The sequence below is a fragment of the Magallana gigas genome, chromosome 1 (assembly GCF_963853765.1).
Source record: "Magallana gigas chromosome 1, xbMagGiga1.1, whole genome shotgun sequence".
Taxonomy (NCBI): domain Eukaryota; kingdom Metazoa; phylum Mollusca; class Bivalvia; order Ostreida; family Ostreidae; genus Magallana; species Magallana gigas.
In genome coordinates this window covers 12,939,107-12,956,455 of record NC_088853.1, presented here as the reverse complement: position 1 = coordinate 12,956,455, position 17,349 = coordinate 12,939,107, and the positions used below count along the sequence as shown (strand labels likewise).

Below are 17,349 nucleotides of genomic sequence, written 5' to 3'. Positions count from 1 at the left end.
GGAAAATAGCTTAAAAAAATATTTGGAGAGGTAAAAATTGTAAAAGCCCAAGCAGGATTCGAACTCATGACTTGCAGATTCGTAGTAAACCCTCTAACCCACTGCGCTACCCTGTTAAGTGACAATATCGGGAAAGAAACTACTTAATATATAATTACACATCATTTTATTGTTTATTTCGATAAACAATATGTAAGAACATGGAATTGTCCCAAACCACCTTAAGGATAATATCTCTTGTAATAGGATAGTGCCATTCATAAATTGAGAAACCAATCTTTAAATTATGAAAGTTAATATTTGTCATTATCGCACAACATTCATAATGAAAACATATAATCACATTCCGGTAAGTTTTCCGAGAAATTTATTTATGGGTGAAACACATTCTTGATAACAAATTATAGATACATTTCAGCACAAGGCTTAAAATTGCATGAGTGAATTAAGCAAATGAGACAGGGGCAATATTATTTAGAACCATTTACAATAATAGAGCTCTTTTTCCTGGACAAAATGATATGACATGTATACAATACTCAACAGATTCAAATTGTATTGGATTGCAAGCTCTACCTTAATGGTCCAAGTTTCCTTTCAATTGCACCCCCCCCCCCTCTCCCCCCCCCCCCACCCCCAATGACTGAGGGCAATCCATAGTAATAATGAGTGTTTAATTTTTAATCATTGTAAGACTATTTAATTCTTCAGTTGTTTTATTTGGCGAGAAAATCTAAATAATTATGTAAGAGCATTTTACCTACTTTAAGTGTTAGTGCACCATGTCCACCCACCCCCCCCCCCCCCCCCCCCCCCGATATTTCCACTGAATTTCATTTGCAACCAAATTCCATCAAACAGATTAAAGACAAGTGAAGACTCTTTAAGTTGACAAAATATTATATTAATTGATGCGTTTCTTGGGCAGTTATGCTGGTTTTAGTGCAAATAGGTCAATTTTGGTAAAATTTCAGTATTTTCATGAAGTTAAGACCCTCATATCTTTGTGTATTGTGTTTAGAAATTTAAATTCATATTATTTAGAATTACTATGGGTTTTCACAATGTGAAGAAATGAGTTTCATTCAATTGCAGTGTGTAATATTTCCAATAAATTAAAAAGAATTGCATACTGTCTGATTTCTTAAAAGTTCTATAAATAGAACAAGGGAAAACCCAAGTGCCATCCGTTTCCATGGTTACTGATGTAATGAAATCAAAATCCTTCTCATCATAATCAAGTTAGGTTATCATGAGTATTTGTGCCAAGTCTCATGAAATTTCGATATACTTCCATTGATAGCCATTTGCATGGTTCTATCATAGACTGCCTCTTAAGTACAGAACAATTTGACAGAGTCAAATCTCTTCTCAAGGAAAATAGTTATGTTTTTTTCAAAAGGTCTTTTAGATTTGGGTAAAAGAGACTTATTGAATTAGAGGATGAAACTCCATTCAAACAACCGTACAAGAGAATACCACCTAATATGTTAGCATGTTAAAGAAATGTTACATTCAGGGGTTATCAGAGAATCTAATAGCAACTGTTGTGTTTGTCCGCAAATCCGACGGATCTCTTCGCTTTTGCATTTACGTGAGACTCAAAAACGAAAAACGATTGCTTTATTCTACCGTGTTTTGATGACATTGTCGATACTTTGAGTGGAGCGAAGTATTTCAGCAAATTGGACCTCAGATCTGAATATTGGCAGGTGGAGATAGCAGAGAAGGACAAACACAATAGCTTTTTTGGTAGGTAACATAGGATTTTACGAATGCAATAGGATGTGTTTTGGACTTACAAATGCTCCTGCTACTTTTCAACGCTTAATGGAAAAATTTACGGGTGAAATTCATCTTAAAGAATGCTTGATATTTCTTGATGACATTTTCTAAAACATTTTAAGAGCATTGTCAGCGATTGGAAAAATATTTAAACAGCTAGCACACCATGTATATGATCAAAGCGAAATAACTCATTTTATTATCAGATTAAGAATAAGTACTCTTACAAAACATGTAAGAAGTAAAAGGATAGCCCTGGGTGCCATATGTTTTTAGGGTTTAATTCCAATTATGAACTATGAACCAACACAAGTCTGAAAATGTTAAAAAATTGTAAACTAGTTACAGCTACAGTGCTATTTTTAACTTTTACCCTCATAGATCAGTGATATTTTACAATCAAAAAACCACCGACGAACCTTTTTTGAGAATGATAATAAAAGAGAACGAAAAACAAAAGCCTAGGGCTTTTTTTACAGAAATTCAAAACTATATCATTTGTTGCAATGCCATGGATAACCAAAGAAAATGAATACTTAGTTCCATGGCATTTGAAATGAATGGCAAATCATGCGACTCAAAATTAGGTACAAATTTTATTAACCGGGTTGTCCAACGGAAAAATCCGATTATTAAAATGGTGAAAATGGCGGGCGGGCGGCTGCCAAAAGGGTACCCTCATTGTAAGGATACCTCCTCCTACAGTTTTCAAGAATGGAAGTTGTACTTTTTCAGATCAATTGTACATATATCAGAGGCGTGCATAATGCTAGGATTTTGATTTCCAATAACTAATGAAAAAAATACCAGCTTTTGAACTTAGGCATTTTTTGGCAAAATATTGCATATAGGGTACCCTCATTGTACGGATAACTCCTCCTACAGTTCTCAAGTAAGGAAGTTGTTCTTTTGCAGATCAATTGTACATATATCAGAGATGTGCATATTGCTATGAATTTGATTGCCGATAATGAATGAAAAAATACCAGCTTTTGAACTTAGTCATGTTTTGGCAAAATATTGCATATAGGGTACCCTCATTGTACAGATAACTCTCCCTACAGTTCTCAAGATAGGAAGTTGTTCTTTTGCAGATTAATTATACATATATCAGAGGTGTGCAGATTGCTAGGATTTTGATTTCCGTTAATTAATTAAAAAAAACAGCTTTTGAACTTAGTCATTTTTTGGCAAAATATTGCATATAGGGTACTCCATTTCACTGGATACGGGTTGACATTGATTACGGATACAGTTCACATAAATGAAAACCCGGTTTGCTGTCACATTGACAGCTTTTCACTTGTTTTAATTTTGTTTCATTCTTTTTCTCCAAATACCAAAGTATTTGTGTTAATGTTTTGGGTTTTTTTTTCAAAACAGATCCATTCAAGATTTTTAACAATCCTGCAGTGATGTTTAATAAGTGGTATATTCGTATAAAAGTTAATTAAGTACAGAAATATTTCTTTTCAACTGTTATGATAGGTAAAATGTGAGAGATACTGGCCTGAGATTGACGGAAGTAAAATAACAAAAGGAAAAATCAGCATTCACCTTGTATCTACGAAAACGTATGCTTATTTTTCGATTCATCAATTAAAGGTTTGCAAATAGCCATGTAAATTATCAAACTATCTTGTTTTTGTGGAAAGACAGATATGCAATCTTTATATACAATGCATTTTGTTATAGATACTGATTTTAAAATAAATATTACCTCTTTCTCCAAAATACTATTATTTTTTTTAAAGGTGACATTATTTGTTAGGGTATTTATCAACGTTCAATTTTGAAATTGTTTATCACATGATGTGTAATGTTGTTTCTGACCTTAGTCAGTAATGATTATGCTTTGAAGTAGGGAATTCCTGAGTAAACATAATTTATTTATTGATGAAATAAATGTATGTAGAAATATATATGACTATCATGCGTTATTGTATGCGTTGTGTTATAATGATTTCTTACGTGTTACTTATTTGAACAAATAAAGAAAAGCCGCCAGATCAGACATCCCCAGTACACAGGGTGGCCTGATCACGGAACACCAAGTCCGCATGAACTCCTTGCGTATCACCGTTACGTTTCATTGGCAATGGAAAAACGTCCTGAAAGTAAACTTGTTGTTCATTGTGGGCACATATTTTTATAACGTTACTATAGATTCTGCATTACAAACCCTTCTTCGTTAAATTTCATGAGAAAAAATTCAAAAATCAAATCGACATGACTTAATATTTATCACATTTTATATTTGATATCAATTGTCAATTTCAACCCTTAAAGACACAATTTTGATAAAACTTTGGTTTTTAATCGATTTGAATTTTTTTTTATATAAAACGCTTGCAGGATTGTGTTTCTTTGCGATGACACTAATTTTCTTTACAACATCCATGACCAATAGTAAGACATGCTTCGTTTATGCGCTGGCATCGGCCGCACTGGGACATTTATCGCCCTTGATGCACTACAAGCGCAGGGGGAACGAGAAGGCAGGATAAACATTGTGGAGTTTGTACATACGATGAGAGAAGATCGCATGAACATGATACAAAACGCTGTAAGTACTATGTAACATACAGTCAATCCACTTAATAGCTATTTCTTTTTCGATAATGAAATATATTTTTATGAATATTTTGATGCACCCATGTGATTGTTTTAAAGCAGTATATAAACTAAAATGCATATATCATTGACCAATAGGTAAGGAAGTACTTATTTTTTTTAATAATAGAAGACGTTTTAATAATTAAAAAAAATGAACCCACGCTAAATAACTGTCGTATGATTGAGTAAGCATAGGCTACCTTATTTATAGTTTATGTAATGTAGGATAAGAATACAGCCCTCCATAATATTTATAAACTGCGATGCACAAATAAGAATGAATAATGTGCTAAACAACAAAGGTGTGTGGTCACAACATTATGAAATATTTGATTTTCGATGTAACTATCTATAGAATTCAATTATGAACAGTACAGGGTTTTTTTCTCCCGCTTAGTATGATGCATATGTGAGTAGCTTCATAACAGTTGCAAAGAAACAGCTTAGCTGTTGTTCTAAATAAATAATTCTGTTTACAATTTTAAGCTGACAAGTTGAGAATAATACTGACATCCCATGTCCCTGGACGCAGCACATACGTCAACGCTGTACCAATGTCAGTGAGTATTTATAATAAATTGTAACTGAAAATTGAAAATCAATGCAAATGACATAGCGATCAGATGGGAAAATATGGGATGTCTACATGTTTTATATATTTTGTCATTACAGTAAAACTAATAATGCAACATTGTTTGATTTGTAGAATGTTGAATGGTATTTTTTGTCTGACCGTCGCCGTGAGCTGTGTAATTTCGAAGTCGAAAGCATTTCTAGTTCCAAAATATGTTCCATGTCATGAAGTTGAAAGTCAGGATGAATGCTGTATCGGTGCGTACTTGATATAATTTTTAAGCTGACAAGTTGAGAATAATACTGACATCCCATGTCCCTGGACGCAGCACATACGTCAACGCTGTACCAATGTCAGTGAGTATTTATAATAAATTGTAACAGAAAATTGAAAATCAATGCAAATGGACATAGCGATCAGATTGGAAAATATGGGATGTCTACATGTTTTATATATTTTGTCATTACAGTAAAACTAATAATGCAACATTGTTTGATTTGTAGAATGTTGAATGGTATTCTTTGTCTGACCGTCGCCGTGAGCTGTGTAATTTCGAAGTCGAAAGCATTTCTAGTTCCAAAATATGTTCCATGTCATGAAGTTGAAAGTCAGGATGAACGCTGTATCGGTGCGTACTTGATATAATTTTTTTTTATCTTGTAAGCTTTCAGTTCAAATGTTTATTTGTGCATAGTGGGTTTTTTGCAAATGCATGACAAAACAAAATCAAAACACATGAAGAACATAGAATTTTAAATTTATTAGACTCATTGTTAGAGTAAAGATTATTTGACAGTTATTTAATGTTCCTAATAACAGTGTTCATATTTTGTTGTTCATATAATATCTTCTCTATTGGTTTACCTGTAATATTGGAATAATAATTCTATTTTTCAGTCTAATGATTGGCAGGAGGTTACTATCTGTGAAAGCACATCGTGGCATTTCAAAGAAGACCTTCCGACTGAAACCAACGGCATTTTAGAACTTGTAATGTTGATAATGCTGGGGCCGAAAATCGATCCCGAAAACAGAATGGTTGTTCTTTCCTAGTTGCTATCTAATTTTACTAAAAGACTAACATAGGAAATAATCTATCTGAAATCTAATATCTAGATCCACTTTTTTATGAATGGAAACAAAAATAATGAATGCTATAATTTTAGGCATTTTGTTGATGTTCTTACCAATTCTTTGATCCTCCATTTGAGAATCACACACTGAAAGAGACACATAAATATAAATATTCAATAGTATTGACTTATAAATTTACAAAGTTATAAAACCTGCTACATTAAAATAAAATTTCATTCCGTTTCCAGAGATGGCGCTACCGGATGCGGATTATTTTGTGCCGTCTACAACGCTATACAACAACTACATCAGGATCAGGAGGTGGACATGTTCACCATTGTCAGACAGCAATAGAGTCGTCGTCCGGAAATGATCACTAGCATGGTAATATATGTAACGAAACAAATTGATATTCACGTTGAAATACATAGTTTCTCCATCAAATTTGTACACGCACACGTGAAGTATTTCTTTTTTTTTAACTTTTGCAATCATGGTTTGTTTCCTCTTATCTTGATATAAAAAATTAGTTTAAATAAAAATAATTTTCATTTTAGAATGAGTACACTTTTTGTTGCCAAGCAGTGGCTCAGTATATCAAAACTGACTCTGGAATGGAAGATGTCTACATGAATTCCCAGCCTTGAAAATGACAAAAGCATTTACGCAAATGTTTAGACTTGTGTATATAAAAAAGCTGGATCTGAAAACTTTACAATTTTGCATTTTTTACATTTTCAGTTTGTATCAAATATTCTTTTGCAGATTGCTTCTCTATGTGGTAGAACAGATTTATTATTATCTATTTCATATGTATTTATTCGTTTTTGGATTTTCTATTTTCGTTTTGTGCAGTATATTCTTAAATATTATTCATCTAAAGTTTTATTGCGCGCGTATGGTTCTTTAATTTCATTGGTTCATATTATTATCCAATAAATTTGATTCTCTATTAGTATAAGTAACCGTTCAACCTAAGTCCAATTGGGCAGTATTTCATTTTAAACGACGTCGGACAATCCAGTGTTTATCAGCTGCATCTTGTGGTATGTTAATATCATATTTAGTTATATATTTCTTTACTACCATGATAGTGATTAGGGCATATTATTTTAATTGCAAGGTTTATACTTTATCGTATTTTTGCAGTTAATCTTGCCATTGTAATTTCTGAAACTTGTTTGTAAGTTCTAATATTAAATTGCTACAAAACATGTTTTACCATATAAATGAATACTGAAGTAACGGTTGCATTTTTATGAACAAATTATCGAAACTAAAACATATTGAATTTACATGTAAAATTGTATTTTGTCTAATGTATTTTTCTTTGTTTATAGGTCAATGCTTTAAAACGTTTAATAAATCTGTTAAACAAAACGGCTGTCTTTTGGAATTCCTTACTGCTCGGTTACATCTAGATAATGACAATTTGTTTGTGTTTCTACACGTTTTAGATTGTTTAACCTTTGTACATATGTAATTACTTGTAAACTATTATCATGCCGACTGATTTTGTTTTCTTTTTATCAGTCAAAAAGATATACGAATTAGATGAAAATCGACCTCTGATTTTAAATAAATATTGAATGTAAAGTTAAGACCAAGAAATGATGCACTTCCGCATCTTTTAAGAAAATATTTTTATTTTCTACTCCAACAAAAGTTAGAAAACATTATATGCTTGGTATGATGCCATGAAACCATGTATCAAATTGCAAATGACATGGTCTCTGGGTTAGGGGTTCAGGCCCTGAAGCAGGGTCAGTAGGCCCCTAATGTTAAAATGTATATACTCTTAGAAAATATTCCTTTATACTTCCAAAATTTTATATTTGAGAAAACCTAGATGCATTGTTATGATGTGTATAAATACATCTACATGAAGGGGTTTAGGCCCTTTGGTACGGCCAATTTGGTAAGATCTTCTTTAATATAACATGTTTTGATTTTATAAGGTACTTTTACAGTCAAGGTTGATAAACAAAATTCAATAATTTTGTCAAACATGTTTTCTTAGGACAAGGGCTTACTCTTTTTGGGGGAATCGGGGGGGGGAGGGGGGATACATATAGCCTTATAGAAAAAAGTATCTATTTATAGGTCTTTTGAGTAACTTAGGTAACCTATTGCTGTTGGTCGTGTATCGCATCTTTACAATTTTGCATTTCTTACTTCATCTTGAAAGCTTCTTGGTAAATTTCCATATGATATAAAAATATGTGTTTTAGTTTAAGAAATCTACTTTTATTTCCTGTGCATTGTAGCAGTAAACTGTATTCATAGTTTGTGCATTACATGTATGTGCAGAAATAAAATTGTGATTATTATAATTGTTGTATCCTCCTCTTAATGTATTGATGAGGCAAACATAAACATTAAATAATAAAAGAGGGGTTTGAAACGCAAACACGATATTTCCAAAGTTGTCTCTACAAATACAGGCTAGACATGTTTAAATTAAGTAACTGCTGAAATTATTCGCTAAATGTACATGTTACTATCGACTTTATTTTTAAAAAGAAAAAGAATTTAGAATGGAGCTACATTTTAAAAAGACAATTAATTCATGATTTTGTTAAACATTTAAAGATGTTACATTAGCAAATTAGCACTGAAAGTTATTGGAAATATTCAGTTCTTGTGCAACACTTTTCTAAAAACCGAAAGAGAAATAAGGTACACAGCGTTAAGAGCGTATAATCTAAAAAGATATCAATGCGGTGTGTAACATCGAAAAGATATTTGATATCTGTCATAAGGAAGTGAAACAGGTTGTTCACATAGGCATATTATGTAAACATGTTTAAGTGCACGATTTTATGCAACAATTTTCTTGAGCATTAACGCGTATAAGTGGTGTGTAAACTTCAAATTGCATTTCGCCTTTTAACATATTGTCCAAAGTGTAAACTCGTTTTTTAAAGATAAAGAACAAATATTTTTTTATCATACATGTAGTAGAAAATTAGGCATGACATGTTCAAAATATCTGGCCTCTATATAAAAAAAAAAATCCATGTTTGGAGGTCCCTAGTGAGATTTATTGATTGTCAGTCGAATATATGTATTTGTCACTTTGAAGCATATGTTTTTGGTTTATTTTGAAACCTTGTCTGTCCTGCCCTCCATTTCGTTGGTTAGATATTATTATTGGAGGTTTTTGATTGTTTTTCTCTTTTTGGGGGTAGGCATCGTCTTCAACATATTCAAATCCATGTGCAATTATATCTACTCATTTTACTTAAGCAATATCGATTTTCTGTATTGACTCTAAAGTTATATGTTATTTAACATGTTAATTTGTTCACAATATTTGAATGACTTGCATTTATTTGTATAAGGCTAAAAGGTGATTGGCCGATAGTGTGTCCTTGTATCTAACCTGTATGGTCCTAAATTATATTGATTTCTAAAGGTGGTAATACAGGCCTACCTATCACAATTACTTAACAAGAAAAAATAGTATATTCTCTAAAAGGAAATTAAACAAGGACTCATATTGCTGATTGTGAAAAAAAAATTAAAAAGACATTTAAAACCAGACATAATTGGACGAACGTGTAATGTTATCCTGAAATCTTCCACCCGGAAAAGTTATTGTACCGTAGAGAAGCACACCACAACACAAGCAAACAAAAATGGCCACGAAAGACGCTCAAAGTATTGTGTTTCTTCTTTTATTGAGTAGTATATCCGTACTAAGTTATTGTAAGTATCAATTTTTGTCATTTGTTTTAGTATATTCCCTTTGCGTTCAAGATGCTTAAAAGTAATTATTGTTTTAAGTTGATATGTGTTGGTCGTTGTTACGGAAGCTCATAATATAGGTTATTCATGCATACAATGCGAATAAAGTTTAAATATTTGTTGATTGTTTTTTTATGTAATAGAAAATAAAAACATTTCACAACCTGTAAATAGATGTTCCCTACATTTATCTTATGAGGCCGTGATAAGACAAACTATTGAAGCTAAATGTGGTTTTGGGCATTGAAAAATTGAAGAGAACTTTTATGTATCTAAATTAAGATATTTCCTTTTAAATACAAATTACTTTCCTACCAACGACATTGAGCCAGTCAAAAATGAAAAACAAATTATAAAAACTATTGATAGCATTAATGTTTTCTTGCTCTTTAGCCATATTTTAAGTCTGATTTGAATGAACATAATGAACAGTAACAAGACAATTGATGCAAATCATTATACATCTCTGCACAAGATGCATGTGCAATTAGTTCACCTTTTATTAAACCAAATGCAGTATTTTACAGTAATGGTATCGATAAATTCAATTAACGTGCAGATCTAAGAATTAAAACATGTAAAATTGATTGTCTCTGAAATATGTGTTAGAATGATAAGTAAAAGATTTGAAGAGGACATGTTTAAAGGCCAGCAATTTGGTATGTTAATTATCATGAAATCATCCTCCTCCTCCACTGAAAAGGTTTTTTTTTGTTTTGTGTTTTTAAGAGAATTGTATGCTATCCTTGTCATTTTGGTTTTTTATGTTTTAGTCACAGTTTGATAAAAGAATACAAGTTATACTTGTGCTTAATGATTAAATCTTTTAACGACAAAAGTAAACTCGCCACTTGTGTGTTTAAGATATTCCTGAATTTAAAATGTGTATCATGCTTGCACTGTATAGGTTTATGTACATTGCGTGATTTTAGATAACAGCAGTCGTCGATAGAATATCGCAGGTATATATGAATAATTGGGAACACAATTTATGCACAAGACAAAACAGATGTTATTAACTTCCTGTTCGGTACGACTTCGTTACGGGGCATCTGAGGAAGATAGGGAAGCAAATACACGAAATTTAACGGGATGTGCATGTCAATGTTTCAAATAATCTTATAATATGTTTTGTTAATTTAATATTATTGTCACTAAAAATTGTACTTCGTTTCCATATTCTGATTTGAACATATTTTATTGCATATATATTACAATGGGATTAGGCACAAGTTATAAAAACTGAATTTGCCCTCTCCCTAATAATATTCTCTTCACATTCTCGCTGAACATACTGAAACGTTTACAAACAAATATCGATCCGCTAATAAACAAATATTAAGTTAAGAATATGTGTAGACTGTCGGATATTATCATTTTTAGCGATGAACTTTGTAAAGTTTATAATGACTTAAATATTGCAGCAAAATTCACAAACGCGTAGGATATTTGAGCAAAATTGGCTGTAGGTTTTTAAAATGAGGCAGTGTTAGTAAATGAGACATTTCGTGTATGAAATATTTTTTATACCCCCCTTACTATGAGATTTTTTGAGAACAAATATTGAATTGTGTGGATCCTATAAATGTTCCTTTGAGAAGCATTTCGTGTGATCATTGGTGCGATTTTTGAAAATCAGATTTTATTTACAAATTAATTTACAAATATATTCTGCTTATTCTTTTTATATTTAAAAGGTTGATTATTCGTTTTCATAAGCAAGAGAAGAAAAAGTTTCGGCAAAACATTTCACTCATCGTTCTCCTTTGAATTAATGAATAGTTCGAGGGTATCTTAGGAGTGAATGTGAATTATCACCATAGCAAAGGTTTTCAAAGTTGGCAATCAAAAACACACAATTTTTAATAATATTTGAGAAATGCTTGTTAAAACAATCTATTCGGGGTATATTAGTGAGATGACAAACAGTGGAACTGATTTAATTATGAATGCGAGATAACTCGGATGTTCTACATATGACTAAAAATCAAGGGCAAACAGAACCAATACCGCTTGTACATGTATTGCCATCGTTTACGTACGTTTTATATTGAAGGTTTTGACCTTTCTGCATTTCTTTGCTGCTGTATTTTGACCCAAAGTATATCTGGTTTTGAATTAGGCACTTTCTATCTTGCAATATGTAAAACAAGGCACAACTTTTTTTGATATAACATTGTATTGTGAACTCTCTGTCTTGCTTGAAATGACATTAAAGAGTTTGATTGACCATTACATAATTTATAGTTATGCATTTCAACAATAAAATATTTATGGATAAAATTGGGGGGGGGGGGGGAAGAGATCAATCGTAACTTTGCCTCAATGAAGAGGGGACTTTTCATTAGTGGTTACGAATGTCAAAAACTAATACCGGGTACTGCACCACTTCCTCACATTGCAAAGCTAAATGACAATTCTATTTTAAAATATTATTATGTAGTGCAGCCGCAGCCTGCACCAACACGCCTCTTTTCTGGAAACTTAAAGCAGACAAAGACCCTGGTAAAACTGAAACTAGGAACGTGAAACGCAAAGAGGAACAGAACAAGAAATCCATATTTACTTGATTAATGTAATAGATGAGCCAATAATGATATATTTTACGGATTTTTTTCTTTAATGTTAAAATGGGTTGCAATATGAGTTAATTTAATGATATAGAAAATTAATGATATCCTCAAAATTAACTGCGTATGCATTGACCAACAGGCATTATTAATAATCGAAAAATCAAACTAGATACTGTCTATTGGTCTCAATTTCCATCATACATTAGATTGCAGGCATGTTTTATTATGCAACTGCATTGACAAGACAAATTAAAAGGCAGTTGCTAGTAGGCCTAATATGTTAGTACGGTAGAAGATTAAGGAAATAAACGCTGATATTAGTAGAAAGAATGATAAGAAAATAAGACATCTAAAATCATCAAGGGAGTACATTAACATTTTTAAGTGTCTTTGTCCGTGATACTATGGACATGCCGCCGCAACAATTAACAACGAATGCGGTTGAACAATGCAACTGCATTAAAAAAGTGTACTGCAGGTCAAAAAAACAAATAACTTTTTAAGCATACTAACATTTCATATCATTACTAATATCGGATTGACTTTTTTCAAATGTCAAAAGAGAGGGAGAAAGATATGGAGAGAGAGATAATGAGAGATAGAACTTAACTTGCCAAGCAAGCATCTTCACAATGTCAATGTTTTTTGTGATTACGGAACTCCATGAAGTTTGTGCGAAGTTCCATATTTATAAAACCTTGATATTATGAGAATCAGCGAAGCAGGGCTTTACCAGAATTTAAAAGAGGTTCCACCGGTTTTTGCGTGGGTGTTTTTTTTTTTCATTTTTATTTTTTGCATACTGAATATTTGATGCCGGTATAGTTGCAGCCGATTGTGCTAATTAGAATGCACTTATTTAGTATCGAGTTTTTCTGGGTTGACCCCTGAACTCCATACGAACTACATAGAAGCTATTCTGTAGCTTTTTCGCTGAAGAAAAATTTTGGCGGACTTTTGTCCAATCAAAAGAGAGAGAGAGAGAGAGAGAGAGAGAGAGAGAGAGAGAGAGAGAGAGAGAGAGAGAGAGAGAGAGAGAGAGAAGTAAATGTATCAATACGATTCAAACATGTGAATACAATATTCACGAAAACAATTCATAAACAACATTTGTCAGTAAACGCGTGTATATATGCATGCATGGACCTATGTGAATAAATTCTTAACAGTTTAACATTCAGAATTATTGTTAAGGTTGAGGCATTTCTTTAATGCCGGCAAAGTGACCGGTTAGCTTTAATGCCGTCGTATTGCGTGGGTGTTTCGGCGGCATGTCTTTGATGCCGGCGATGCAACAGGCGTCTGAATTTAGCGAGCTACTGACGAAAACAAGACTGAAAATCTACGGTATTTTGAAACGAGCTCTAATGCACATCAGTACGTTAGCTAAAAGAAACAGTCAAATCGCCCCTATAGGAATTTGAGTGTTGTCTCGTGCAGTCCGTGATTTTTCTTATGTCGCTGTAGGTCTCGTTCAATCGATAAACGGGGCTTGTAGATATCAGTCGGGTTGTTTCAGTCCTGTCAGTTTCTTGTCAGTTTCAGTCGCTGTAGGTTACGATCACTCGATACATGGGGCGTGTAGATTTCAGTCCTGTTAGTTTCTATAGACCTATAAAATACCGATTAGTTTCCATAGGAAATAGAGGGAATCATACTTAGTAGATGTAACTATTACGATATGGTAATTCTGAATTTATAGAATGTGCAAAGCTCACTGGTAGGGTTTTTTCAATTTCTCATTTATTTACAACAAATATCGATACAGTTGTCGACATTTGTGACTATTATCACAGATGAATAGCTTTCATTTATTTTTCTAAAATGTCTATGTTAAGGCTTATTTGTATTGATTTTATCATTTACTGATTATTGACGTGTGATTATTTTGGTTAGTTAAATGCTTAAGTAGTCACAGAAAGGCATTACATGTAACCAGTGTTTTTATTCAAAGCACTGTGAACATTGTCTATATATATGTAGACCAAACCGGAATAGATGGTGTGACGTCAAAATAATAATACCGAGCGCAGCGAGAGGCGGGCGAAGCCCGCTTCGCGAAGCGAGGATTAATGGTAACACGTATATATAAGAAAATCAGTGAAAAATGAAAGTTGAATCGGGGTACTAAGGCCAAAAAAATTTCTTCCAGCCCTGGGCGCCGCCATATTGGCAGCAATTTTGTTTTTAAAACGTTAGTTCGATCTTTGATTGATCGGTACTTATCGATGTTTATTGTCCCTAAACTCGATTAAAATTTTCCTGTGTTTCAATAAAAAGTAATTTGATTTAAAAAAAAATAAAAGAGGACACCAGATAAGTTTCAGTACTGCTTCAATCAAGAAATACGACTAGTTCTATGTATGTCTTATCAAATTATCAGATGGAAAATAAAAACATTAAGGTCAAGGAACTGATCATTTCGGTACCGAATAAAGTGTTCAATTTTATTACAGCGGCATTCATATGAATTAAATTGATAAACAATGAAAGAAGAAATAAAAAATAATTCGGAATAACGTTACTCTCTTCGGCTATTTCCGAAGACAAAACTTGAACGTTTTACGTCTGAAATCTAATATGACGTCACAATGTAGACTGAGCACGCGACGTTTAGTTAAACTTTGGCTAATGATTTGAGTAGGCAACTAGGCGGATCCTACTGTGTGCATTTCAAATAAATTTTATTCTACAAAAATCAAACTGCACTGTGTTAAATCTGCGCTTAGTCCAACGGTCACACCGTTTACATATTAATAATTATTATTATTATTTTTTTTTTTTTGGGGGGGGGGGTTAATACAAAAGAGTTCTACATCACATTTTGTTTAGCCTCGGACTAGAATGTCTCGACGTCATTGGATGAATCGCGTCACGTGATTGTCTTATAAATTTCTTTACACTGCGGGCGTCAAAATTTATGGCGGACGTAACGTTATTTGAGTAGTCTCGTTCAACCAGACGCTCGGCTGTCTCCGTAAATCTCCGACGAGCAGAGATTTACGGAGACAGCTGAGCGTCTGGTTGAACGAGACTATATTTGAGCTGATTTTTTACTCAAACGTTCAACCATACCTTGAATTTTTAAGCCCAAAAATATTTTAGAGTGACCCCCCTTTGCCCGTGACGTAATGAAACGATTCTATATACAATGGCATTCAGGTTTGCTCAGACGACTGACGAGAAAGGTACAAAATTAGATTATAAGCCTATGAATTTACTTGTTATGTATTATATTTTGTTGTTTAGGTCCTCGACAAAACAAAACACTTTTTGATTTGTTACTGACTGTTTACAAACAATTTGTTTTGCCTCGGACTAGAATGTCGCGACGTCATTGGATGAAACGCGTCACGTGGCTGCCTTACAAATTTCTTTAAAAGGCAAGCGTCAAAATTTATAGCGCAACATGGCGGACGTAACGTTATTTGAACTGATTTTCGACACAAACGTTTGTTTACATATCAAACTTTAGGTCCTCGACAAAACAAAACACTTATTAGGTTTGTTACTGACTGTTTAAAGAAATTTGTGGGGTCGGTAAAGTCCATAGAAGGCTCGGCTCCGCCTCGCCTTCTATGGACTTGACCGACCCCACAAATTTCTTTAAACAGTCAGTAACAAACCTAAAAAGTAATAATGTCAGCCACCAGTAAATGAGATTTCTCTAACTTCAAACCTGCATCAAAGCTTAATTATAGCATTATCAAACATTATTAATTTAAACCACTTTTTTTGGTATGAATAAATTTTACCGAGCGCAGCGAGAGGCAGGCGAAGCCCGCCTCGCGAAGCGAGGATTAATGGTAACACGTATATATAAGAAAATCTGTGAAAGTTGAATCGGGGGCACTAAGGCCAAAACAAATTTCTTCCAGCCCTGGGCGCCGCCATATTGGCAGCCATTTTGTTTTTAAAAAGTTAGTTCGATCATTGATTGACTGGTGCTTATCGATGTTTATTGCCCCTAAACACTATTAAAATGTTCAAGTGTTTCAATAGAAGGTAATTTTAATTAAAAGAAATAAAAGAGGACACCAGATAAGTTTCAATAGTGCTTCAATCAAGAAACAAGACTAATTCTATGTATGTCTTATCAAATTATTAGATGGAAAATAAAAAACATTAACATCAGGGAACTAATCTTTTAAATACTGAGTATTCAATTTAATAACCGCGGCATTTATATGAATTAAATTGATAAACAATGAAAGAGGAAATGATTTTTTTCTCGGAATTACGTAACTCTCTTCGGCTATTTCCGAAGACAAAACGTGTACGTTTTACGTATGAAACATGACGTCATAATGTAGACTGAGCACGCGACGTTTAGTTAAACTTTGGCTAATGATTTGAGTGAGCAACCAGGCGGATCCTACTGTGTGCGTTTCAAATGAATTTAATTTGGTCTACAAAAATCAAATTGCACAGTGTTAAATCTGCGCTCGGTCCAACGGTCACACCGATTACATATTATCAAGGTTATAGCGAGCGCAGCTCGCCGGCGCGCAGCGTCGGTGCGAAGCGAGCTCTACCGGCAAGGCGTGTGTGAATAGAAAATTCGGACTAGTTGCACATTCAACGAATTTTTTTGGCGTCAGTAAATCGGACCAGTAATGCATTGCTTTAATCGTCCCAGTAGTTCCCTGTAATCATGGCAATTTTTATCACTTCACACTCTCACGAGAATCAGCAAGACAATATAAAAACAATAACGATGTATACAACATACAGTCAATGCTACCTCTAAAGTTCACCTCAGTACACTCTCAATCAAAAATAATCGAGTGACGTCACAAAGGTTTACACATTGATCTGATAGATTTTTTCGGCGTCAGTAAATTTTGACCCACAATTCATAGTACCAATGGTTTCCAACCTCACGTTCCAACATCACGTTCTCCCGAGAATCAAAGTAAAACCTCTGAAAAGCTTATAAGATGTGTAATTTTAAGAACATCATCCTTTTTAGTAAAT

At 33.2% G+C, this 17,349-nt stretch overlaps 1 protein-coding gene and 1 long non-coding RNA gene across 4 annotated transcripts in view; both read left to right on the top strand.

Annotated features, from left to right (window-relative positions):
- The first annotated feature begins 4,232 nt into the window (after positions 1 to 4,232).
- Positions 4,233 to 8,097, top strand: LOC136275106 (uncharacterized). Of its 3 annotated transcripts, none has more exons than XR_010713620.1 (8): positions 4,233 to 4,351; positions 4,888 to 4,961; positions 5,108 to 5,331; positions 5,479 to 5,603; positions 5,873 to 6,013; positions 6,298 to 6,433; positions 6,607 to 6,827; positions 7,471 to 8,097. It is a non-coding gene; the product is annotated as an uncharacterized lncRNA (long non-coding RNA). The 3 variants fall into 3 exon arrangements; XR_010713618.1 differs by having other exon boundaries at positions 5,873 to 6,027; XR_010713619.1 differs by lacking the exon at positions 5,479 to 5,603 and having other exon boundaries at positions 5,108 to 5,232; positions 5,873 to 6,027.
- A 1,511-nt stretch (positions 8,098 to 9,608) lies between these two features.
- The window catches only part of LOC105327333 (multiple epidermal growth factor-like domains protein 10), a 43,763-nt gene continuing 36,022 nt past the window's right edge, over positions 9,609 to 17,349 (top strand). The window contains exon 1 of the mRNA XM_066083401.1: positions 9,609 to 9,760. Within this exon, the coding sequence (XP_065939473.1) occupies positions 9,691 to 9,760 (70 nt within the window). The 5' untranslated portion in view covers positions 9,609 to 9,690. The remainder of the gene's footprint in view (positions 9,761 to 17,349) is intronic.